Source organism: Bombus terrestris, chromosome 5 (genome assembly GCF_910591885.1).
Source record: "Bombus terrestris chromosome 5, iyBomTerr1.2, whole genome shotgun sequence".
NCBI lineage: Eukaryota > Metazoa > Arthropoda > Insecta > Hymenoptera > Apidae > Bombus > Bombus terrestris.
Genome location: NC_063273.1, coordinates 5,503,599 through 5,529,413, shown reverse-complemented (window position 1 = coordinate 5,529,413; position 25,815 = coordinate 5,503,599). Strand labels below are relative to the sequence as shown.

Sequence of the window (25,815 nt, the reverse complement as noted above, 5' to 3'; positions counted from 1 at the left end):
CATGGGTATATACACACTTGTAGACATGATGTATATATCGTATCGTCATCATAAGAGAAGTGAAGTGAGGTAGAGGCCACCCACTCTTTCCCACAGCAGGTTTTTCCCACGCCCCCCAGGGTAACCCCAACATCCTTTTGCGGCAGCAATTCCACGGTATCTATGGAGTAGAGGGGAGCAACTCACGTCAGGTGGGGAACAAGAGGGGAAACTGGAGGCGCTTGGGTCGACCAGGCCATTGTACAACAGTAAAACAATAGAATCAGCAGCTCAGTAACGTAACTATTCAAACCCCTAAAAATTCTTACGCTTTCATTTCGATTTTATAAGTATTAACGTGTGTGACCGTTATCAATATTTCTTACACAACTTAAAAATTATATAATACTTCCTATTCAGAAAGATATAACGTATAATTTTATAAAATATTTTGGTAAATTGTAATAGAACAGTATATCTAATTGTATCTTTTCTTTTCGTTATTCGATACTTCTTTGAAAATTTCTATCTTAAAAATTTTCGTTTTATACTCAGTATTAGACGATAAAAGAAGAAGGAAATGATTGAAATATTTACACGAATGGCAGTGATCGGTTTTATATCGAGAGGCTCATGGATCCCTCTATAAATACGTACCTGTTAGAGCCACTTACGCGGGTAGTAATAACTCTACGTTGTCGTTTCGAACTTAGTTACTCGGCGAACACCGTCCGGGTAGGTTGTATATTTTCTAGTAGATTTGTCGAAATGTGTGTGTTTATCAGTCGCTATTAGCCTGGAAGTGACAAGATTGCAGAAAACCTAAATATAAGAAGGAAACCACAGAACGTATTCAAACAGTGTTTTGAAACAGTATGTTTGTATTTTGGATTTAAAGTGACGCGCGCGCGGCTAAATCATTTCTAAGGGTTGGTAAGACTGTTCGGAAAATTCGGAAAGTGAACAGGTGTTTTTTGAATGGATTAGGGAGAATAGGTGACGAGGACGCAAAAGGATTTGCGAATGTTGAAGAATCAAAGAACAGTGTGACATTTGTGAATAACCGATCATTTTAAAAAATGCACTGGGATTTATGTTTCCATTGAACATATTACGAAAAATGAGGTGAGCCCCCAAAACGTAACCTGTTTTTGTTCGGTGTAATCTTTGCATCAAGAAGGTAAATAGAAGATATTTTTAGTAGTTGAATAATTCTTTATTAAAACAATTATATAAGCTTGTTACTTTCAACATTTATCAATCTATCTATGAAATTAAAACAATCTACAATGATCAATTTCTATTATTATGGAATATAAATTCTTCATATTCAGAAAGTATCTTTTAGTAAGAATATCTTTCTTCTTATAACGTTATATATAATTTTACATCTATAAACATTACAACACGCATAAAGTTTAGATCAGGTTGTTATTTATGTACTAATATAAGTTCTATTATTACAATGTACCGCAATACATAAAGTTTAGTTCGTTGATTTCACACAGAAGAATGTATTTGTAATTCTATTCATGATGCATTTAATTAAGAGCTGTGAGTATATGTAGTTTGTGTCAGACAATTGGTATCACAAATTTTATTAGGAAGTACAAGCTTTTTGCTTTTCCTAGAATATTATTTTGTTGGTTCTGTGTAAAATACATAGTAATATGTAACATGGATGAGCAATATTGTACTTTGTAACCAATATTGTGTTTGAAAATTAAGAAGATTTAGAGAAGTTACCTTAGTATATGTAAAATTAATCAGAGAACATCTTTATAGTTAGAAGTACATGGATATGATTGTATAGACACGATGAACAAGGGTGATTTAATTCATGCAGGAAAAATGAGCTCAGCTTGGTTCCCACAGTATATATGTACATTTCCTCTTTCCTGTACTAAGACTAGCAATTCTTAGGAGCTCGTTTAAAGAAAGATACCTTACGTTAATTATATCTTGCATTGAGAAAAACAAAAATCTTTCCCACACTCTAGTCTTACACGAATAGAATCCTATGCATCTATGTCTATTCAAAGATATATAGTTAAAAAGACAACTGTTTTTTACAATTAGGGTAATATGTATAGATTTGAATATCTGCAATAACAAATTATGATCCCATTTATGTATATTTATTTCAATTTGATTTAATGATATATTTGTGTCTCTCTAATATCTACTTGACAAGAGAATATTTGAAAAAATAAGAACGATATCGAGTGTGAAAAACAATATTAGTTATAATTGGCCATGATGAAATGTATTTCAGGTAAAGAGGCAGTGGCAATTATGACATGCATAGATGACAAGGATAGTCTGCAAGCAACCTAACAACTCTGTTGTATAGTCGAGAGAATCGAAGCGAAGATTAAATATGCCACACCAGTTTGGTTTGCCGACGATGGCACATGGAATGCAATCTCCTCCTTCACCGACTTCGGTCATGTCGGTTTACCCCCGATTTGGATCCGGTGTCTATAGACCGGATCATCAAGATCAAAGGTTGACACGCGAAGCAATGGAACGTTATTTGCGCGATAGAAGCGACATGGTTATTGTAATTCTTCATGCAAAGGTTGCGCAAAAGTCGTACGGCAATGAAAAAAGATTCTTCTGTCCTCCACCGTGTATCTATTTGTTCGGTGATGGGTGGAGAATGCGGCAAGAGCAGATGCTTCGTGAAGGAGAGAGCGAGCAGTCCGCTCAGCTTTGCGCATTTATCGGAATCGGGAATTCCGATCAAGACATGCAACAACTGGATTTGAACAATGGTAAACAGTATTGCGCGGCAAAGACACTTTATATTTCGGATTCGGATAAGAGGAAGCACTTTATGCTCTCGGTGAAAATGTTTTACGGTAGCGGACACGATATCGGTGTGTTTCATAGTAAAAGAATCAAAGTGATCTCGAAGCCGTCGAAGAAGAAACAATCGTTGAAAAACGCCGATTTGTGTATAGCGAGCGGAACAAAAGTTGCGCTGTTTAATCGGTTACGTTCTCAAACGGTTAGCACGCGTTATCTTCATGTGGAAAACGGAAATTTTCATGCCAGTTCGACGCAGTGGGGTGCGTTCACCATACACCTGTTGGACGATAATGAAAGCGAATCGGAAGAGTTTCAGGTTCGAGACGGCTACGTACATTACGGCAGTACAGTGAAATTGGTATGTTCGGTAACAGGAATGGCTCTTCCACGTTTAGTAATTCGGAAAGTGGACAAGCAAATGGCCAGTCTAGAGGCGGACGATCCAGTTTCGCAACTGCATAAATGCGCTTTCTATATGAAAGACACGGACCACATGTACCTCTGTTTGTCTCAAGAACGTATTATCCAATTTCAAGCTACTCCTTGCCCGAAGGAGGCAAATAAAGAGATGATAAACGACGGTGCCTGTTGGACGATAATCAGCACCGATAAGGCAGAGTATCAATTCTTCGAAGGCATGGGCCCGGTTAGATCGCCGGTAACGCCGGTACCATTGGTCCATAGCTTGCATTTGAATGGTGGCGGGGACGTGGCAATGCTCGAATTGACAGGAGATAATTTTACGCCTAATCTTCAGGTATGGTTCGGTGACGTGGAAGCGGAAACTATGTATAGGTGTCAGGAAAGCATGCTTTGCGTGGTACCAGATATATCGCAATTTAGGGGTGAATGGCTCTGGGTGCGGCAACCGACTCAGGTGCCTGTCTCGTTGGTTCGCAACGATGGTATCATTTACGCGACCGGTCTGACGTTTACCTATACTCCAGAACCTGGTCCGCGGCCTCATTGTCCGCCAGCAGACGAAATTATGAGAGCACCACGCGGCATGCACAATCAACCGAACATGCCACCGGCGATCGCGGACGTACCTTGGAACACCCATCAACCCCCTCAATCGGGTCTCTGATGTTTCCTAGACAATTACAGTGCGCATCACCAAAGTTTACGAGTCAGTGAGACGAACGCTGTTGTTTCCGTTCATTCTTCGAACGATATTCCAGTTGTTTCTATCGATAACAACGAGCCAATCGGCGACGATGTTAACTCAGTGACTACCTACGCAGCGAAAGACCTATTGCTCCGAGTCGACAATGTGGCAACAAGTTTAGACAATACAAAAAACAGCACGTAGCAACCATTTCGTTGCGTTGCGTTGTGTCGCATTACGTTGCGTTTTATTGCGTTACGACGCTACGTTGAATATGTACAGTGTGCGGTACCGAGAATCGTTTCCCTATGTTCATAAATACGTAGGTACCTAGCTTTAAGTGTTGATACAGAATTACACACAGGGATTAGAATTTATAGCGACCTTAGAATTAAGAGCTTTTTACGAATGTGAATATATTTAGCTATTACTTGGTAAAAGGAATATGATGGGGAGGGGAGAATAAACTCGAAAATTTGTTCGCTCATTAAACGACGAAACAAACCACGCTATTAAATCTCTCCGTTGTATTAGATTAGCCATCGAGACTTAACGGCTTGGACCGTACAATTGCATATCGATCATTGGAAGTGGTTGTACATTTCTCATCGATTATTGCAGATTCGTTCTTCGAAAGATCAGATCTTGTTACCGAAGGAATCTATATTTGGTTTAAAATTGACCGAATTTCTACCACAATTATCGCAATACACATTGTATATAAAAACGTAGTTTTCAGAATGTTCTTGCTGATACTTTTTACATTTATAAAAATGTAGCATCAAATAATTTTTAAAGGCATTCATTTTTATTTATCAAGAAATATAAATGACTTGCGAATATCGGCCAAGATACGAGCTGCATATGCGATGCATATATTCGAAAGACTAATTCATCTTTTAAAAACCAATTGAAAATTTCCATCCATTCAGTTTCTTTCTTTTATATCATGAATATTTCAAACGTACATACATAGCATATGCATTAATGCAAAATTGAACATTATAATCGTATTTTTCTCGTGATACGTAATGTACGCAGACATTTTAGAATTTTATGAAACTTTATGTGCGACTTAGAAATTATTCTAGATTTAATCCGATTGAATAAAATCGTTAGTATCCTGCCGAAATTTTAATTTGCTATTTCGATTGATTTCGTGCGCTAACCAACTATCGCTATTTTATTTTATCGACGATTATTTATTTTCATAATTGTTATATTATTTCGTCAATGAAACCTTCGATTGCTTTTTTAACGTAGACGTAAACTATTGTGCACGCTTCCTATTAATCTCACTGATTATCGATATCTCGAGTTTTCTAACGAAATTCTTGATATCATCCACAGAGAAGACAATATGCTTATTCGCGCGAAAATACGATATGTAACGGTGCATTTTAAATGGATGACACAAAAGAAAAATCTAAATATATACGTTTTTATGTCTCTCTATGTTTTACAATAAATTGGTCAGATTTATATAATAAAGTCTTTACTTCATGACCTACACGTTATTTCCAAATCCCAAGATTCGATAATAGAGACAATTGTATGTACATAACTGTTGCGGTGCGAAGCTGAGGTATACTTTGAAAAAGTAGTTGCATCTCGAAAGAATGGGCAAATCGTTTTACGTTTCATCGAAATTGTTTGAAATACCAATATAATATTATTGTATGCGAAACACGATAATACGTTTCGGCCAAAGCAACGAAATTTGTTGATATAAAAACTAAAAATTATTAGCTAGAAACAATTCGTTTTTTGACTCCTCGAGTTGGTCGAAGCGATACAGGCTCTTTTCTAGATACCATCGAATATAATTATCTGCAACAGGAAGCGAGATAAAATCGCTTTGAGAATTGTCTTCCTGAAGAGATCCATTGTAAAAGAGGAATGTCGGTATACATGTATACCATGGGAATTTACCCACGATTAAAATTTGCACCAAGTACCTGAAGAATACGATTATCTTTATTCACAGTAATAAATTGCGAGTTAATAATAATTACATCCTTATACGTATCAGTGGACGGATAATCATTGAGTAATCATTACAATTCATTACATTGGAAAACTATTTTAAGTTACGTTCAAGCGTTACATTAAGTTAAGTTGCCAATTTTTCAATAACTTTTCGCAAACGTGGAACTGTTTTGGATCATATCCCAATTTGTCAAACTACGTTTGAACCTGAAGTTCTTTCATTGTATTTCTCTCTCACATACACACGCACACTTTCTTTCTCTCACTTACGAATTAAAACAATATTTTACAAAACTATATGAGAATCTTATTTGTAAATAAATCATATACAATCTTTTAAACTAATTACTTGTGTACACGTGCACTATGATTCCCTTTACGCTCTCAGTCGTTGCAACAATTGAACGACAATGGATATAAGAATATAGAGTATATATATATATATACATATACACGTACATATGTATGTGTAATATATATATATATATTGGATATGTATATAATAAAAAATGTATAAAGAGAACACATGTATGAAACATTTGTTATTGTATGAAGTTTGCTATTGTGCTTATCAATATTCTTTGTGTAAAAAAATTGTATTTTTCGCGAGTGTCTATAGTTACAGAAATCATTGTTATATCGGAAAGAATTGCTATTTAAATAAATCTTCTATAAACAACATAGACCGGATCCATGTCGATCGTTTTTAATCACAATTGTTAAATTACCTGGTATTTCTTCTTTTTTTATATTTCACTTTACTGATTCTCTCATTTCGCGTATGTTTAATTTTACGAATAGCGATCACAAAACGACATGGTCGAGTAGAATCGCTTTTACTTTATCCGTATCGTGCGTTGTTTATTCATATTTGTGAGCATTAACGAAATATATGAAGTTAATAGATCATCCATTTTGTATCCGAGTGAAGTTTCGCACAATAGTTTCGAACCTCTGACTAAATTTCCAATCGTCATATGAAAATAGGTATTACCCGATGACCAATTTGAGATTCTTGTAAATGGATGCGTTACTAGTATATCCTACGAATACAAATGTTCACAGGTAACATTTTTAGGTATAACTTCTAAACAATTATAGATAAGACAAATGTGTTCACTTACTTTCGTTTGTGGATGTATAAGACTTACACCGTGCTTATTTATAGCGATTAACAATAATTCTGGATAATTTGGTTCTGTGCTTTGTTTGACTTCGAAAAAGGCTGAACCAAAGGTTGGCCATCGATAAACTATTTTCAAAAACGTTATTTTGGCATCTTCTGGACTCATACCTACGGAGGAATTAATTTATCTATCTACTTTGCAATTGCATGTAACATATAGAGAAAAAGTAAACAAGTATTGACTGTGCGCTCAAACACGATTGAAACAATATCTTACCAGCATCCTGATTGTACGCTGCTATTATCGATCTCTTCCAATCGTTAGAACTTTGTACCTTTACTAAATCTCCAGGTATAAGTTCTCTTAACATTTGCCTAGGGAAAATCTTACGTTACTACATTGTTCTTCTAAATATAAGCTTATACGTAACTACGTGCTATAACAAATTATAACGTGTATTCCACTTACGGAATAGCTTGAAGTTCCTGCTTGCTTTCACCAAAACGAACTCTGTACACTAGTGCTGCTAATCTGGATGCTTCTTCCTTGGTACATTTATGGTAACCTATAAGGAGAGATACATACGTAAATAGTATAATTGTGTAAAATGATCAAGCCGGGTAATAATTTGCGATACGACAAAATGCTTTAAAAGTGTTGGAACGCAACTTTTACCTCTTAATAATTTAGGAAGCTCCTGGTGAAAGTGGAAAATGAGGTCTGCGTTTCTATCTTTACCAGGGACAGTGTTGGTCCACAATTTCTTCATGAAAAATACTTGATACGTAAATTGAGGCGATACACCTAAGTAAAATATATGAAAATCTTATTACGTTTCTTTGTGTTACATTTATGATTACCAAAAAATTATAACGAATATGTACCATCGCGAGAGGGTCGAGCTTTTCTTATCCAATCCGTCAAATGTCGTACAAAATCGAAGAAGAAATCCCCTTCTGGAACCGAGATGACTTTATCGGCAATCTTCACAAACAGACTGAATCCTTCTGCAGAGCGTAAGTTCAGTCTTTGCGCTATATTTTGACAAAAATCTTTAGCTCTCGTTGACGAATCCACTTCGAACGCCTATGTATAGAAATAAATTCGAGAATGATCGCCGCAGGTTTGATAACTGTTCTTGAAATAGATAAAATTGAAATAAAATAGTCACTTAAAGCATACGCACTTCGTCCGTGTCGTCAGGAAAGTAAACTTTGTGAAATATTTGCGTTGTTTTGTGCTGTATAGCTTCTACTTCCACTTGGTGTGGAGGATACTTTCGTTGACCGTTACGTAAGGTTTTTTGTAGCCTTTGTAAAGAATCCTGAGATATGGGATGCCGTCTCGTGCGTAAAAACAGAGTCAATTCCTGGTAAAGAACATTACATGGAAACACATGTAAATTGAACGAATACATTCACGAATATATTATGTAGAGACGATATTTTACTTTTAAAAGACTTTGGCTGCAAGTGAAGAGGCCGGTGGCAAGCCACATCAATTCCCAACCACGTTCTTCGCTCAGTCTATTTCGATTATCGGTTAGTTGTTTCATGATTTGACAATAAATTTCGTCTCGAAGAATTTCGTTTTTCAATGGTCCGTCAAAAATAAGATCCGTATACTCGTTGCCGATACGCGGTCTTTTCGTTGGCAAATCACCCATGTATTTCAAGATCGCGTTAAAAGCGAAACACGCTTCCTCGGCTAATTCTTCTTTCGATATCAACTTTTTTAAGAGAGGTTGTTTAATAGGATCTCTGGAATGATGCCACAATTCGTCGGTGTGTCCGCGTCGCGCTGTTGTTAGGGTCAACGCCTTTGACATAGTCCTCTTTGGCGGTGTTCTGTAACGAGCGTGAAACATCTCTCTATTATAATTCACAACGTGAAAGATTCATTGCGTATTTACGGACAAGCGTCATTTACCGGAAGTGATCAATAGCGTATTCTAATAGGGTATGAGGTTTGTCACGGGATTCTACTCCGTTTACTTGCTGTGGATATAATTTGCGGCCATTTTCCGTTCCTTCGATGCTGAATAGGGACTGAAAGAGGGATCGATTGACGAGATTCGTTTAATTCATATAAAAGAAAGAATAGATAATGAGAAAAACAAAGAGGTCGCGCGGAAAAGACACGCGTTAGCCTTACTAAAATATCGTTTGGTGGTTTCGTTAGCGAGGGCAAAACGTATACTGTCTCGGCTGGAAAATCGCCTTTTTCTCCGGTTCTTTCGCAAGTGCCGATGCACCATCCCGAATTAAGGACAGTTTCACCGGTACTCTCGTCCTCCAGAATAATAAGATCCCCCTTTTGGAAGGTCAAGAACGACGAACCTTCGCCTGGTGCCTTGTAATCTTGCAAAGCGATAACATATTTACTACGTTTCTTCAAACCTTCTAAAAAGTATACCACCAGATCGCGAATGTCTTCGGCGTTAGGGCTTTGAAAAGTGAATTCCTCTCCTCGCACCGTTGACAAGTTGAACGTTTGCGTGAACATTTTATTCGTTCTGAAAGTTACGATAGAATCGACAGATAAAATAAGAGTGGAAAAGAGACGATCGTAAAGGGTACGTACTTTTGACTAGACACGGTGGTGATTTCGGGAAACGACAATTCGAGAAGTACTTGTTCTTGATCGTCTACGACGTACACTCCGGTCCAATTCACGGCTATGATAACGTCGTTCTTCGGCAAATTCGGCCCGGAATTTCTGTACGCTTCGTAGAAGCGAGAAAAGAGTAATGGCCACTTGAACTTTGCATAACCGACGATATCCTCTTTAACCCGCAAAGCAGGTACCTTCTCCTTTAAATAATAACTCTGCAAGAAGAAAAATCGTTTCGTCATTGTCGTCGATAGAAGAAACGTATACAGCGAAATGAAATGCGAGCGTCGAAATAAGTTTCAATATCGTAATGTAAGTACGGTCACCTTTTTATATGCCTGTAGAACCAGATGTCCCCATCTGTCGATCGCTTTATCGATACCGGTCAGGCAATAATCCGGTATGTAATTCGGCAAAAGAGTGTAAAGTCTGTCGACGTTCATGTCGGTGTGATATTCGATGTAATATTGTTGGGCAGCGATCATCGCTAAATCTTCTTCTTTATCGCAACGATATTCGCCGAATTTTACTCCCCTAACCACCTGTTGATAAATTAAATTGGTAGCGACTTGATCTTCGGTCGGTTCATGCCAAGGTGCGAATATCTCCTTTCTGAAGAACAATCTCCACGGAGCATTCCGTTCTTGAGCACCTTGTTCCTTGGCGTATTGCTCACACTGCGAGATGGCATCCATCACGTGGTCACCGCCGCTGCCGAGCGACGAGACTTTATCAAACAACGCGATATAAAGAGAAAATCCGAACTGATCGCGTAACGATATCTTATCGGAGAGCTGATTGCACAGTTCTCTGGCGGTGGTGGCGGAATCAGCGAGCAGCGTTTTGGTGTTACCATCCATAAACGTGATCGGCAACATAATTGGTTTCTTGGATTTGGTCGCTTGAAGCTCCAACCAGCTTGGCGGTTGGTTTCGCGTACCGTTGTTGAACGTTCTCTTGAGCCGATCCTCGCAGTACGGCGCATATCCGGGTGGTCCCTCCCTGATGAATGCTCGCAAGTAATTGACGAATTTCTCGGACGGAGCGAAACATCCGACGCAGAGCGATAGTAAGATCCAACCGCGAGCGTGCGACGACTTGGATGGGTTGTTGGTCAGTTGTTTGCATATTTGACAGTATATCTCGTCTCTTAATTCCGCACGCAATATTCCATGGCCGATAATGAAATGAAGCTTCTCGAGGTTCGAGGTAGGTCTCGCTTCCAGCCAGGACTGATAACTATCCGCCGTGTATTCGTCCTCTTGTAGTTTCCGCCTGACATCCTCGCCCAATTTGTTTTTTCGTTTCAGCGTTAACGAGACCAACTTATGTCTTATCGATCGTGGCTTTTGTCTGAGAAACGTTTCCGGATCGACGCCCATCATTTGCGCTTCTTGGAACTCTTTGCTTCGTATAAAATTACGACCAAGAGTCGCTGTGACTTTCGACATGACCGAGGTCGTATCTCTGTCCATCGTGTGAAATCTAGGCTCGGGTAAGTCTCCGGTAAAACGAAGTATCGTGATCCAAAGTGCTTGGGCAGCCAGCTGATCTCCTTGAGTGTGCAAAGGCAGCAACGGGTGTTTCAGAGGCTTCCTCGAATACTGATGCGTAATATTCCCTTGAAAGTAAGTTGCCGCGAATTTTTGAAACTTGAATTCCGATAAATCTTCCTCGTCCTCCGATGCCGTTTGAACGGGGCTAATGATCTCCTGTTGGTCTGCCTTTGGCGCAGGTAGATCATTGAACACAGAGGTTTCCCTAGCAGGTGTTGGAGCCTCGCTGCTCGAATCCGGTAGAAAATCAAACATCGCCTCGACCAATTTACTATCGTCGACCGGTTCGTCTTGTTTTTTGGCTGCATCGTTTATTAGATTCTTCTTAATCTCCATTCTGCGCCGGTCTTCCAGTTCCATCTCTATCTCTTTTCTTTCCAATTCTTGCATTCGTTCTCTATAGTTCTGCTCGGCAATTTCTTTCGCCCGTTTATTTCCTTGGTCCTTCAACTCCCGCTCTTCTTTCTTTCGAAGCCTCAACGCTTCGACGTGCAACCGATACTCATACTTGATCTTTTTGTAGCGTCTTTGCGCGATCAATCTTCGAACGTGAGCTTGTATCTTCACGATCGCCCACAATTTCTTTTGGTACATTTTCCGTACCAGGTAGCCCCTGGCTCGGGCTTGAAGAGCGACTATGTGTCCCCTGAGATGCCTGAATCTGTGCGATAACACTCGCGATCTGATCAGCGCTTGAAGTCGCATGTAGCCGATACGCATACGTTTGTATCGTTGTCGTTGCGCGTAGCCCCTCCAGTACTTTTCGACGACAGTTGCGGCTGCTCTCATGCGAAGGAATCTTCTTCTGTAAACCCAGCCACGTATGTTACGTTGTAGGATTAGAATCTTCCGCGTTAAAACGCGATCGCGTTCCTGCTCCAAGAACAAGTCGTGAGCGTCTTTGAGAAACACTTTTGTATGCCCGAGTTGATAATCCGATCTTCCCAATACTATGTGACAGATTTTGGATGTAACCGCATGGCAGTCGACCTTATGCGCCGGAGGTATACCCGGAATGAGAAACCGATATCTCTCCACGAATTCCGGGAAGGAATGTCTGATAGGATAACCAGCTCTACGAATTCGAATCGTTTCCATCATACCGGAGTATCTCAATTGTCGACAACAAAGTCCTCTGTCGAACATCATCGGTTTCTTGTACTCGTTTGGTTTGATACATCTGATGAAGAAAGGTTGGCAACTGCACAATGTTTTCATCAGGGAGTCCAAGGATTTCTTGAACTGAGTGGACAGAGTAGGTGCTCGTTTCCTAGTCTCTGATCCCATACCGATGTCCTCGGCGAAACAGGCTTGCAAAAATTTATTCGACGATATGTGAATCAGCTGCAATAAATCGGCGCTAAACGTGTCCCTGTTCTTCTCGAGGAAGCTTCTGGTATCGTAGAACACGACACCGGCGAAGTGATTAAGGCCGAACGACGTATTGATGTCTGATTTTGGTTTTAAATAATTTCGATGACTGCCGTGCGTTTTGTGTATCTTAGCTAACATGGTCTGATCCGTACCCTTCGGAAACTTTGATTCTTCGTCTATCAAGGCCATAATGTTCAACTGCTTGATAGCTATCAAATCGAGCGCATCCTGATTGTCGACGAACTCGATATGCTGCCAGTTGATACCTTCGTGATTGTATTCTTCTTGTTCCAGCTTAAAGATATGTTGCACGAAAAATTGTTGCAGATTTTCATTGGCATAGTTGATGCAAAACTGCTCGAAGCTATTGTGACTGAAATTTTCAAAGCCGAATATATCCAATACACCTATGGCGCTTCTGGACATGTTCTTGGGCCTATAGATCGCTTCGTTTATCTTTTTCACGATATGTACGAACAATCGTCCGTATATTCCCTTGACGAACGCGTCTCTGATATCCACCGATTGGTCCCTGGACAACGTAGACACCTGCGTGCACACGTTACAATTCGGCTCAACAAGAGGAAAGTATTTTTTACTGTAATTGTCGCAGTGTGACACTTCGTATTTATCGTCCCGTCTGTATAGGAACGTAACGCGAATTATTCCTTACTTACAACAGTCTCACCGTGAGCGAATATCGTTTTTCGAGTTAGAGCGTCTATCAAAGATTGAACGGGTACACCCAGTAAGTGCGCTACCCTCTGCACATTTGTCTGTTCAGGAATTTCAGTAGCGTCCAAATTATCTAGAAAGTAGATCGTACGTATTTAAATTAGGAAGACAAGCGAAACGCTTTAACGTTATACGAATTACGCTGCTTACCTACGACGGTGGCTCTGTATTTGACGTTTCCCATGTGCAATAGGGCAGCCAACAGCTTAAGTATCTCCCATATTTCCATGTCGGAAAACAGCAAAACTTTCATGGCTGATCTAATGTCGGCAAACTCCGCGGCATCGTCCCGCCCCTCGCACGTGATACTACCACCCTGAGAAGAAAAACCTTCGATTCTAGATTCACAACATTCGATACTATAACGCTTGAACGAAATGAAAATATTACCCCCGTTAGATACTTGTACGAAGAGGCATCTTCCAGTTCCAGTTTCAACTTCTCTTCTTTCGAAAGACCAGCCAGCATACAATAGAATACATGATAATTTCTCTCGTCCAGGCTTTGCGAGACTATTCGCGATTTCTCCAAAAGATATTGCTCGATTTTTGCTCCTTCTATCACCCCTTGCTCGTTGAAATGAATGTCGATGTATTTTCCAAAGCGAGACGAATTGTCGTTTCGTACCGTCTTGGCATTGCCGAACGCTATGAACGCGAAACCATAGATAAGGTGAATAACGTCTGTGTCTTTGTCTATCGCGACGCGACGATCGAGAGAGCCGTTTACCTTCCAAGATGGGATTTGCTTCCAAAATTTGCTGTTCGATCCAAGAATGCTTGCCACTAATCGCTGCCAAATATTGCAAAATTAGTTTTGTACTTTCCGTTTTGCCGGCTCCGCTTTCCCCGCTAAGACACAAACATTCGTGCATTTGACAAATCATGTCTAAATAGAAAAATATAGAAGAAGAGGAGAGAGCCGCTCGAAATATTTCACGGAAGAAGAAATAAAGCGATGGTTGATACCTGATCACTATGCACTGATCTTGACCGTATCGATTCATATGCGCGTAACTATTATCTCCGATGGCAAATATGTGTGGCGGTAGCTCTCCGATTTTACGATCCTTGTACAGTTTGATTTGTTCAGCGGTATAAATTGGTAATATTTGATACGGATTCACGGCGACTAGAATGGAACCCGTATAGGTCTGCGCAAAAACGATAGCTTAAATGAAATTATAGTCGCATTAGGCCGTAAAACAAGGTTTACGTAAAAGCGATAGACCTTCGAGAGACTATCGCCTACCAACACTCGTTTACGTACATATATGAGATTCTCGTTGTAGCGAATCAACAAATTCCTTAGAATACCAGCTTCATGGAGGTCTCCTAAGCTGATCATGTCTTCTACACCTTGCACAGAAGTGGCATGCATCGCCTTTATTCGCCTTTCCGGAGTCAGCCATTGTTCCTGGAAATTCCCGAATGATTTCATTGGCGAGACGAGTTCAAACACTTTCTCAACATCGATATCGTACTTATAATTTGCCGATAGGCAAGAGAAACGGACAACAACTTTTCGACGGCACGTCGAGTCGAGTCGAGAAATTTGGTGAATGCGGAAAGTAGGTAACGATTACCTTGTTATCGTCGTCTTTCACTTGAATGCGTCTGCCTTCCGCGGAAATTACTCGTGCTCCGATCGCAACGTCAAATTCTCTTCCTGAGATTGGTTCGATCCATATGTAATCTCCCTGCAACGTGATTTCGTTCACCGGTAATTTCCTTCTTTTGTTTCGGACATGCCGCGGGAATATCGACGCTTACGAGCACACGTTCTAACAACAACCGATAAAATTGCTCGCGTCTTAACATTCGAACGTCGATAGACGCGCGTCTTCTTCTTTTCCTCTTTCTCTTTTTCTTTCTTCTCGCTTTATACAATTAACCCGGGCTCATGTTCGCGATCGCGAGGGATCGAGTTTCGAAAACATCACGCGCGACGCATCTGTCGTCGTGAATTCTACGAATATAACCGAGTACGACCGTATATATAGCAAGTATAATGTAAAAGGGGCGGCCATTACAGATGAAAATAGTGCGTCTCCTTTTTTGATGGACACTCGAAAGTACACCACATCCTCTATCCTCGGCCAACGAATCGATTCGATCGAGTAGCGTACGCACGTACTATGTACAATTTCTCGTTTCCTTGGAACTCGATAGATTTTTCCTCGCTCCCTTCTTCCGCTGGCTCGCATAACCACCGATAATATAATTAGCCGAGTAAACGCGTATCGTTCCGGCTTCCAGCGACGCAATTTTACGCATAGTTCGATGCGATGCGATCGATCGCACTTCGAGCTTTCGTCTTGAACGCTTCGGCGCTTCAGCGAACGACGAAGTTTTCGCGAGTCACGCGACGTTGATTCCGTACAGGCGAATTCATCGAGCGTGTCGTCGGCCGAAAAAGCTTTTTTCGGTCCTTTCGTTTGGTTCGCGCTCCTACGCATAAACCGTCGCCAACGATCGGATAAATATCGTTGATCGAGATTGGCGGTGATTGCGCACGTGCACCAAATTTTCACGAAACTCGTGCGGCGCTTCCACGGTTCCGCGTATAATCGTTTACATCGTTGGTTCGTGCATCCATGCATCCGTTTTGGTGCGTTTGTACGATGGTCGCGCAGTTATTCTCAAACCGCGGCTTCCTACAATATCGCGAGAACGTTCATTTCTTGCGAGGTATCTGCCACAGCGAAAAGTCGGAATCGGTATATTTTCTCTTAGAAGCAATCCGATCGATCGACGTCGTTCGAACGTTGGAAACGAAAACCATGTTCGTTCCAACCGAAAGGTAATTTGAGAACCTCTAAGTTAGCCTACGCTTTACGGATACGACTATACGAACGCACAGACTGTGCCTGATATTCGTATACGTTCCGATTGTTCACCTCACCGGAACCACATCGGAAGAGCTCGTCCGCTCGTTACCACGAAGCCAGTCTCCGTTCAATTTGGCTTTGCCAGTCGGTTTTACTTTCGGCCGGCCGAGTCTATGAAAAAGCCTGACTTGCGTTCTTCCCGTCTCGTACTCTCGCGTGAACAATTCGCAGTCGCGTATCTCTCTGACGGTATCCGAACATGGATTCCCCTTCGAGGTTAGGATCGAACGACACGGGAAATTCGAAAAAGGTTCGTTCGTTCGCGGGCCGCTTGCCGTGGTAGAAGACGAGCCTGTATAACGCGATAGTATATGGACGCGTGCGCGTCCGCCACAGGGAAGGAATGGAATTACGATCGAGGGTACAAACGCGTGTCCGGCAAAACGATTCGCGTCCCGTTATACGACGGCTGGTTTGCTCGCGTGAAATGCTAAGCCGCTGTTCAGGGCATACGCCAAGTGACGAAGGACCGTTAACTATGCCTAATTAACCGACTATTCGTCTCATCCCACGTCGCGGCTGCGTCGACTGAGCATCGTCGACGATGCAGCGACATCGACTTTTTTCTCCAATCGATCAGGTCGAAACGCGGCCTCTGTTCTTTGCGAACAAGAGATTATCCACGGCAACGAACGTGACGGAAAGACGCGGGAAGCGATCTCGTTTCAAGCACGTATTCCCCTTTTCCGGATATATCTATGTATCGCGCTTGAGCGAACCTTTTCGGAAATTACAGGGAACCATAGATTCGCTTTTTATTCGCGATCGTTGAATATCGCTAAACGAACGGGTAAATTTTCCATCTCCGGTTCCTAAGACTCTCCGTTGATCTGCCGACAATCAAACCAACCAGTAACACACAGATTTACTTCGAGAGTTACTTGGACGTGTTCGCTCCGCGCATGATTTTTCATGCGAGGAAAGAATCTGAAGATGGTGGTCGATCTCCGTCATTTTCACTTGTCACAGATTCCTACTGACCGTCTTCGAAGAACGCGATGAAGAAAGCGGTAACATTACGCGCGAACGCTGGATCATCGTAGGTTTTTCGCATTCTTCGGTGTTGCGTGTTTGACACACTGATTTACTACTAATCATCCAGGACAAAGAAGAAGATGCGCGAAATGAAAACCTATTACGATGATACTTACCCGCGTGACGATGACCATCTCTCAAATCGTCGTTGTCGGCACTCCGCCTGAAAGAAAACAAAACTTTCTTCTTTCTCTCGTTCTCTCTTCTTTTATGTGCTCATTTTTTCCTTCAATTTTTCTTTCTTTTCTTTTCTTTTTTTGCTGTGCTGGCGCAGTCGTGCAGCAAAACGAAAAGGGGAGCATCTCGAGCATAGATATTAGCGGATAGATAACATCGTTGATAATAAGACGGGTGAGCAAACATCAGCAAAAAAAGTATGAAATTCCGAGAACTGAATTGGACGAACGAACGGAAAGAACGACTACTGCAGCGGACTGACTCTACGTGCTGATAATCGAATCGAAGTCCCTTATGCGAATCTATACGGAGAAAAATCGTTCCAGCGTGCGATGATGATGTCCGGCTGATCACCGTTACAGTAGAAGCAGCACAAGCATAAACCTGTTCGCAAAAGTGGGTTAGGCAGTTTCTGCTGCTACCACTCAGCCGTACACCTTTCGAGAACATCCATCGAGGATTCTTACCATGAGATCGATCTCCCTTCTCTTACCGAGTAACTCCGTCGATTTGCAGCTCTTGTTCACAACGATACGACTTACCAAAGAAAATTAATCGAGAACGAGTCGACTCGAATGGAATCGCGTTAGACTCTTATGAAGCCGTATCGGGCGTCAGATTAAACCGAAGAGAGTTGAACCTTATAAGTTATAAACTCGAAGAAACTCGATCGAATGCAAAGAAATTGCAATTTACACGTCACTAGCATCGATTTCGTTCGTCAAAAGACGACACGGATGAATTTGCTTCTATTATGCTCGCACGAATAACTTTCGGGTCGACGAACCGTTCGGCATTCTTTACTTTTTCGTATTTCTTTCTTTTCTTCTCTTCTCTCATTACGACGAATCATCGACGTCCGACTCGTTTTAGAAATCGAGGAAAGTCCAAATATTTGTAACGTCGTGTTAAATTAAGAATGCGATAAAATACACCGCGACCTGATAAGTAGGGAAAAAGGTCCGGAAAGCGATATATACCCTTGAACTTGAGAGACGACACACGTGGAAAGACGTCGCAGTCGTTGACTTTGAAAATATCAGGAGAACAGAACGGAGGATGTATGCACCGCCTACGGGAGACTTTAATGGGCGATCGAACGACACGCGTTTCTATGTGCTACGTTACGAACCGTTGCGATTCGATTAAAAACCAGCAAAACTAATGCTTTCTATTCCAACACGTTACAGAACAAATAACTTTGATTTGCATTTCCTAACGACACCACTAAAATCCTACTTCCATAGTTTTTTTACTCGTAATCGCACTCGTTCAAAGATTTATTTCTTACGTCACGATCGTTTTCCACGTGTGCATCTTCGTTCTATTCCAATTCTCTTTGTATTCTGCGATTGTCTTCTGATTTCATGCAACGAAACGAACGTCCACACGATCTCCGAAAATGAACAACGTTTTCCTTTATGCGTTTCTTTACACCGATTCAACACAAATTTACGTTCTTTCCCGCGAAAGAGTGCACGCGAGTTTGAAACTCTGCCGATAGTGGAGAAAATGATTCGGTCCGGATTAATCAGATGTAAGTGTAGAGTACGCGATCTTTTGGTAAACATCTCAAGATTCAAGACGTGAAATATTACTTTTTTTTTTATCTGAATCCAAGTCTTATCTCATTTACTTATTACATGTCGTATTTTAACACTCGTTCTGTACACTTACACGTATGGACCGTAATTATGCGGAATCATTGGTATTCTATTCTTCTTTTGATCCTTCTGACACTATTCTTTACGTAAAAAATTCATTTACAAAGACGAATACTTGATATTCGTGTGAAGTTTGAAAAATAAATGGCGATGGTAGTTAACTTGATATTTGAGAACTCGGTAGATATCAACGTCCGTTTCAAAGGCTGTAATAACGCGGTAATAAAATTATGTACATACATATAACGTCTATCGTAATCGTCTGATCTAGAGGTAAAAACGGACGCGACTCGGCAGTAACTTAAGAGTTTCGTTTCCGATCTGTGAAATATCTGCCAGAACAATTTTGTCATTCCGAATCGAATATTATCTACTTGCGGAAAATGGACGTTGATCTCGTGCAAAAGATGTTTCTCAGTAAACGAATAAATTCGAACGTACCTTATGCGAGTAACGAGAAACACGACGAAAGTGACTACACGATGTCGGCACACTCCATTAAGAGGCACTGCACTGCACTTCGAATACGACGTGAAGCGCGCTTTTCATGTCCGACGTGACTAGAGAAGCTCGTCGAAGCTTAGCGTTTGAAAAAACCGATGAACATGAAAAAAAGAAAGATCACGTACCGCACTATAAACTGGGACACGAAAAGCAACAGTAATTGTTTGAGAGAATAGGCCACAGCGGTGACCGGCACGTTAACTCGTCCACTCGGAGAGCTTCGGTTCGAATCGGGTGTGCCAGGTGGAAGCAACTGAAAGAGGTGGAAAAACTACCTTTGGCTAAACCACGATCGGCTTTGACTTCGGCTACGTGAAATCCCACCAATCGCCATACGTTGCCAATCACTCTACCCTATGTTTACCGAATACTGTCTTCTCGACAGCTCTTTAATTGTAGCTTTCTTTTTAAAGATCTCCGAATCTTCCTCGATACTTCCTTTATCTCGGACTCATCGTGACGTCATTTGCTATAAGGTATACCTGCTGCGTATCTGCAACCTGTTGCGTTGCGATTCCCCTCCTCGGAACGATGTTCCCTTTACCGACCGAGAAGTTCACTTCCTCTTTGCAGCTTCGGCTGCGGAATGGCGGCAAAAACGAATTAACATTCGATCGTGCAATTTGAATTCCAATTTTCTTCCCTTAGTTTCTTCGATTGATTCATCAGTTCGAATAATACGTTAGATACATGACATAAGGACAAACGAATCGTTTACATTGAAAATATATTTTCATTTCATATGAATTTCACATGAATGATATACATACATAAAATGTAATTTCTGTAACTTTTAACATATACATTAATATGCAAAGTACTGAAAACTTCTGCAACAATAACAACATCGACAATGTTATACTCGTTGCAAATTAACAGTTTCATAAAATCGTTCCTATATATAAACACGATCTTTTTTACGTAACGAGAACGGCACTTTCTCTCCAACGATATATTTTTCACGAGTATTGCAATCAATTCTGTACGAAAACTATAACAATGTACCACGTTGCGTTGTTATTGATGTTGTTTATCTTAACAGTAACGACACATTCATTGCTAAGTAACAATTTTGATATCGATCGCTCATACGTCACGTAGTCGATCGATGTCTTCCAATGGACGACAATGCATCACGAATACAGCAAATTATTTTCTAAGATTAAAAAGCTATTATCACTCGATGTAACGAAGCAATGGTAGATCCTATAATATACATTTGGAGTATTGCTTCTTGATAAATATACATATACATGTATGATCAACACTTCGCGCGTGGACATTGTAATAGTATTAATTATATAGCAAAGTATATTTCACGCGTAGCATATAGAAACTGATTCGAAAATATATGTCTAATTCTGTATAAAACAATAATATTAAATAATTTCCTGTATGAATCCATACATGATAAAAATATACGACATAATAGTAGATCAAAGGAAAAGGCGTATTTAATGCCATACGTTTGCCCGAATTGTATTCGTACGAGTACACTGCTTGATTTTTAACGTACTTCTACAATAAATATAATTTTTCCTTCCTCAAATGCTTTTATCACTTATTACAATAGAGAAATCAATATTATGCTAATCTGATAATGGAAATTGCATCCAGGTACAAGGTATGCATCCTGTTATTAAATGGAATGATTGAATAATTACAAACACAAATTTCATTAAACAAATTAAATAGTCTATAAAGAGAAGATTTGTTTCCCATTTTAATTATACATACTTGTTTGCAGAATTTGTAACATACCTATAACTTTGATCATATATTGTTTAATCAAATTTTTATTTTTCATCATTTCTGTAATAGTATGCATAAATCTAATTATTAGTATTAGTAGTAGTATTATCATTATTATATAATTAGTATATTTGCATAACCTGTACCTAGTTTAAGTGTTTGGAGAATCATAATGAATGTCTAGAGACAAATCAGGTTTCGGGATAAAGCACCTCGTATAATTGCTTGTAAGAAACTATAATATAAATAATTAGGAATGCAACAAAAGAAAAAAAGAAACGACTAGGAACAACATTGACAGTCATCGACAATGTTTTAACGAATTACTATTGTTTAAATGAATACGCAGTTTAGAGTAATTCCTCAAAATTGTCAATCTGTATATTAGGTTATTAATATAATTTCACACTATACATACTAATGAAAAATTTGATATAGACCAAGAAGTGTTAAAAATTTTCGAGTATATATCGATCAGATGGAAATGTAATTCAGCTTAATTTTGTACTTCAAAATGTAAAATTTCTTACAACTTCACCTGATATAATGTATTTTTGAATAATCATACTTTGTTCATTTAAAATAAAAATAATTTATTTATAGTTACTGCATTAAACGTGTAATGAAACAGTAACATTACTTTTTGTAATGAATTTGATTAAAAATCCAAATCTATTGATTAGTGCTTTGGTCGTTTGTAGATATGATTGCACTAAATAAGATTAAAAAATATACTATTTTCTACCATTTGCTGAATAAGTTATGGAGTTACTTTTTCTCTGTTGGAAGAGTACTTGCAAGTATATATATATATATATATTTTTTTCGCAGTTATATAGATATCCTATTTTGGTGTTGCAGAATATTTCACGAATCCAGGATTTTCTTATGCAAGAAGCAAATTGTAATAAGTAGAAACGTAATTGTCTTTATCATCAAATAAACGGATTTTAAAATGATTTCATAATCGTAAAAATAGGCTCTGGATATTATACTTTTACATTGAAATAAGACAGTAGTTTTCTGTTATGCCTTACGATTTGATTAATTTTGTTATTTGTAGATAAATATAGTTGGAAGTTCACTGAAGAAGTGCAGAAATATCCCAAATCTTAATAAGACGATCTTGACCGATAGTTAATAATCGTCGCCTAGGAGCATCAAGATCCATTCCAACGACATTATGCTTTGCGTCATGGAACGATGCTAGAGATGTTTGGCTATGTAACAGATGCATAATATCATTTAAACATCCACCTTGTTCGTCAATTTTAGTGATAAATCTAATCTCATTATCCCTACTTACTTCGCAGCTTTAAGTTGAATATGACACTGATCGCACACTCTAACTTCAAATTCAAAACCCATTGCTGGTATTGGTATTCGTTGAGATGTACATCGTGCGCATAATGCACGACCACAATGACGGCAATGATGCTGTCTTAGACCTAATTGTCGTTGATCCATCATAGCTTTAATATTCCAAAAGAATGGTCTTCCACAAGCCTATATTTATCATAATATTTACATATATAATAAAATGTTGTTTAATGTAGGATCATAATTAGCATAAAAAACCAAACTGGTTATAGCCTTAAATTTCAGAATCAAGTTAATTATAATTTTACAATAACATACTTGGCACGTATCGGATTCTATCCAGGCTGCAGTTTCTTTTCTATTTGCAGCCATATCCCAGCATACTATTACACCATCTTCCCCTCCGGACAACAACACACGCTCTGCGCTTGCATAACACAGTGCCGTTACTTTGTTGCTGTAAAATATGTTTAATTGAGATTACAAAAAATGTAAACTGGAAACTAATTTGAAAAGAATTTCTTAGTAGGCTGAATAACTTACTGATGTCCTTGGAGTTCATAGGCTGTACCTTGCCGACCTCCAATATCCCATACTATGATACTTTGATCAAAACTTCCAGAAAACAGAAGCTGCTTTTCAAAATCCCATGCTAATGTATGAATGCTTCCTGTATGTGCCTTTAAAGTAGTGATTAGTGTAACACCATTAGTATCTAACTTCAACATTGCTATTTGTCCAGAATAATCACCAACAAAGGCATGTTTTGATTGCGCGTCAAATCTGAATAAGTTAAGGAGATGTGTGTAGTTTTAAAGAAAACTTCTTTCAATGTAATATACATATCTAATAATTAAGAAATCCATTAGAAATTATTTCTCACAAAAGGATACTGCAGAGCGGTATACCATGCATCAGTTTGATATGATCCTAATTTTTGTCCTGTTTCTGAACAATGTAATTGAAACATCTTATCTCGACCTATACTTAAAACCCATTCGCAATTTGATGCAAATATAACACCTGTAACTCTTGCTTGATGTGCAGCATATTCACGCATGGCAGTCATTTGATTATAATCTTGCTCCAAAATGAATTCCTTAAAATAACGAAAGTGCATTGAAATAAAGAAAGAAATTGATAATTTTTCATAGAAAATTCTTTTAATACATACATTTATAGTTCCATTCTCCAAACCAACAAATAATTGTCTAGTTTGTACACAATAATGCATTGATGTTGCACCAGCAGCCATATATTGACAGACACTTGGCCAATATTGGCCAGAATCTCGTTTCAACCAAACTCTAACAGTCCTGTAAAAGACATTTCCTTAAGAACATGAATAGCTGAAGAAGACAAATTTTCGACTAATTATTGTAACAAACAATCAAGAAATTCAATTTTAATATTACAACTCGAATATAATACTCATCTACCTGTCATCGCAAACACTAATTACACCATCTTCCCGCGGTATAATGATAGCCGCATTAACATCGTCATTACATCCTTCTAATTTCGATAAAAGTATAGGTTTTCGGCTTGTGCTGAATTTATCATGATTTACTCCCGGTGCGGGCTTTATCTCTGCTGCCATTTCAATCTTTAAAACGTAATATTTGAAGCAGACTTGTCATTTGACAGTTGTCAGACTTCAATGATAATCAGAGTTTATATGCGTTATGAAGACGGAAAGTCGGATTTTTTAACAGATTGTGGAGAACCTATCGGCGCTATTCGTGTTATTCCTCGTGAATTTTTCTTTCCTTCCTTTTCGAGTTCCTCTTTATCGACTGTTACAACTTTCGTGGAAGTTTCTATTTGCGTGCATTATGTAATAGAAATGTATGCACACACGATTTATGTTAAGAATGTAAACAAAAAATGATGACCAATTGATCTCTCTAACAGGACTATTATCTATAGCAGAGCTTTGTTACCAACTTCCTTGCAGACACAGCAAATCAATTATTTTTCGGATTACTTTCTTTTTATTAAATAATTATGTTGCGAGACGAAAATTTTCCAATGTTTTTACAAAAATAATTTTCGAATAATTCTTTGAATAACCAGTGCTTGATTACTTAAAGTTCTTATTGATATTTATCGGCTTCTATTGTTGGTAAACGTTATTTCTTAGACAAGATGCAGCCATAGACGAAGTAAATATAGTATGGACGTGACATGCAATGCTTTTTCATGCCCCATGTTTTGGTGGACGCTTGAATCCATTACCATTTTTGTATCACATGCAACTGTATCAATTAATATATAGTATAGAATTGGCACAAATAGGTACTTACTGGTTTGACTAATTATTAAAACCATCGTTGCAGAAAATAATCTTTGCATGTGTTACAAAATAAAGATTTTATAATTTACACATCAATTAATTACGACTTAAACAATGATAATAAATTATTTTCAATTAAAGAAATTTCTTTTTTATTATAGATATATATCAATTCTCAAAGACTATTTTAAATTGCTAATTATTAATCATTTTTAAGAATGACATTTATTTTTAATAAAGGCATTCATAAAACTGTTTCATTCTCTTCCATTTATTGAAATATTTGAATTATTCAAATATATTTATTAATAATAGTATGAATAATTAAATAATATACCGTTATAGCATTTTCACATATAAAAACTTTTCATCAAGAACATAATTTTATTACTGTTAATGGACATTGCCTTAAAAATATATTTCCTATTCATTAATTTCATTAATTTGACTGTTTGAATTGATTGAATTAGCGCGCGCTTGTACACAGGAAAATCGGGCGCTTCTATTGACGCAGAATATTACAAAATCAAATCAGGCGTCTCTATTGGTGAAAAATATTGTAAAGTCAAATCGAGCATTTCTATTGGCCAAGAATATTGCATCGCTCGTAATTTGTGGAGAACGTTTGGCGCGGGGTGGGATTCTCTGTTGAAATCACGTAATTATTAGTACTTTCATTCCAATTTTATCGTTATTTCTACACTTCTATCTGCTTCATTTAAATAGTACGTTCTTATTTAATAACTTATTAATCATCATTTGAGTAAGATTAAGTAGTTTTCCAAAACTTTTTCTGTACTTTTCTTGTTGACTGCATATCTGACGGTTAGCGTTATCTATATCTCATATTATCGACCTTTGAAATAGAATTTGGACTCTATT

The 25,815-nt window shown here is 38.7% G+C and overlaps 3 protein-coding genes across 8 annotated transcripts; 1 reads left to right on the top strand and 2 right to left on the bottom strand.

Moving 5' to 3' along the window:
- The first annotated feature begins 145 nt into the window (after positions 1-145).
- On the top strand, positions 146-6,235 carry LOC100650320 (suppressor of hairless protein). 3 transcript variants are annotated; one of them, XM_048406253.1, is made up of 2 exons: positions 146-278; positions 2,255-6,235. In XM_048406253.1, the coding sequence occupies exon 2, from the start codon at positions 2,360-2,362 to the stop codon at positions 3,878-3,880; it is 1,521 nt and encodes a 506-aa protein (XP_048262210.1). In that variant the 5' UTR covers positions 146-278; positions 2,255-2,359; the 3' UTR covers positions 3,881-6,235. The 3 variants fall into 3 exon arrangements, with proteins under 3 accessions (XP_048262210.1, XP_003395639.1, XP_048262209.1); XM_003395591.4 differs by lacking the exon at positions 146-278 and adding an exon at positions 515-1,104; XM_048406252.1 differs by lacking the exon at positions 146-278 and adding an exon at positions 1,135-1,159.
- Positions 5,857-20,032, bottom strand: LOC100650199 (myosin-VIIa). Of its 4 annotated transcripts, none has more exons than XM_003395590.4 (21): positions 19,503-20,032; positions 17,337-17,383; positions 14,881-14,994; positions 14,565-14,711; positions 14,264-14,448; positions 14,025-14,146; positions 13,686-13,942; positions 13,446-13,611; positions 13,238-13,368; positions 9,957-13,109; positions 9,601-9,845; positions 9,172-9,532; positions 8,947-9,065; positions 8,468-8,864; positions 8,204-8,386; positions 7,902-8,103; positions 7,693-7,821; positions 7,486-7,582; positions 7,294-7,391; positions 7,015-7,184; positions 5,857-6,933 (listed from the first exon to the last, which is right to left on the bottom strand). In XM_003395590.4, exons 2-21 carry the CDS (start codon positions 17,352-17,354, stop codon positions 6,727-6,729), a joined length of 6,501 nt encoding a protein of 2,166 aa, XP_003395638.1. In that variant the 5' UTR covers positions 17,355-17,383; positions 19,503-20,032; the 3' UTR covers positions 5,857-6,726. The 4 variants fall into 4 exon arrangements, with proteins under 4 accessions (XP_003395638.1, XP_012164117.1, XP_048262183.1 ...); XM_012308727.3 differs by having other exon boundaries at positions 19,841-20,032; XM_048406226.1 differs by lacking the exon at positions 17,337-17,383.
- A 243-nt stretch (positions 20,033-20,275) lies between these two features.
- On the bottom strand, positions 20,276-24,709 carry LOC100650438 (WD repeat and FYVE domain-containing protein 2). The gene is made up of 7 exons (XM_003395592.4): positions 24,077-24,709; positions 23,812-23,953; positions 23,531-23,736; positions 23,181-23,420; positions 22,956-23,094; positions 22,624-22,823; positions 20,276-22,537 (listed from the first exon to the last, which is right to left on the bottom strand). The coding sequence occupies exons 1-7, from the start codon at positions 24,235-24,237 to the stop codon at positions 22,399-22,401; spliced, it is 1,227 nt and encodes a 408-aa protein (XP_003395640.1). The 5' UTR covers positions 24,238-24,709; the 3' UTR covers positions 20,276-22,398.
- Between the last annotated feature and the right edge of the window lie 1,106 nt (positions 24,710-25,815).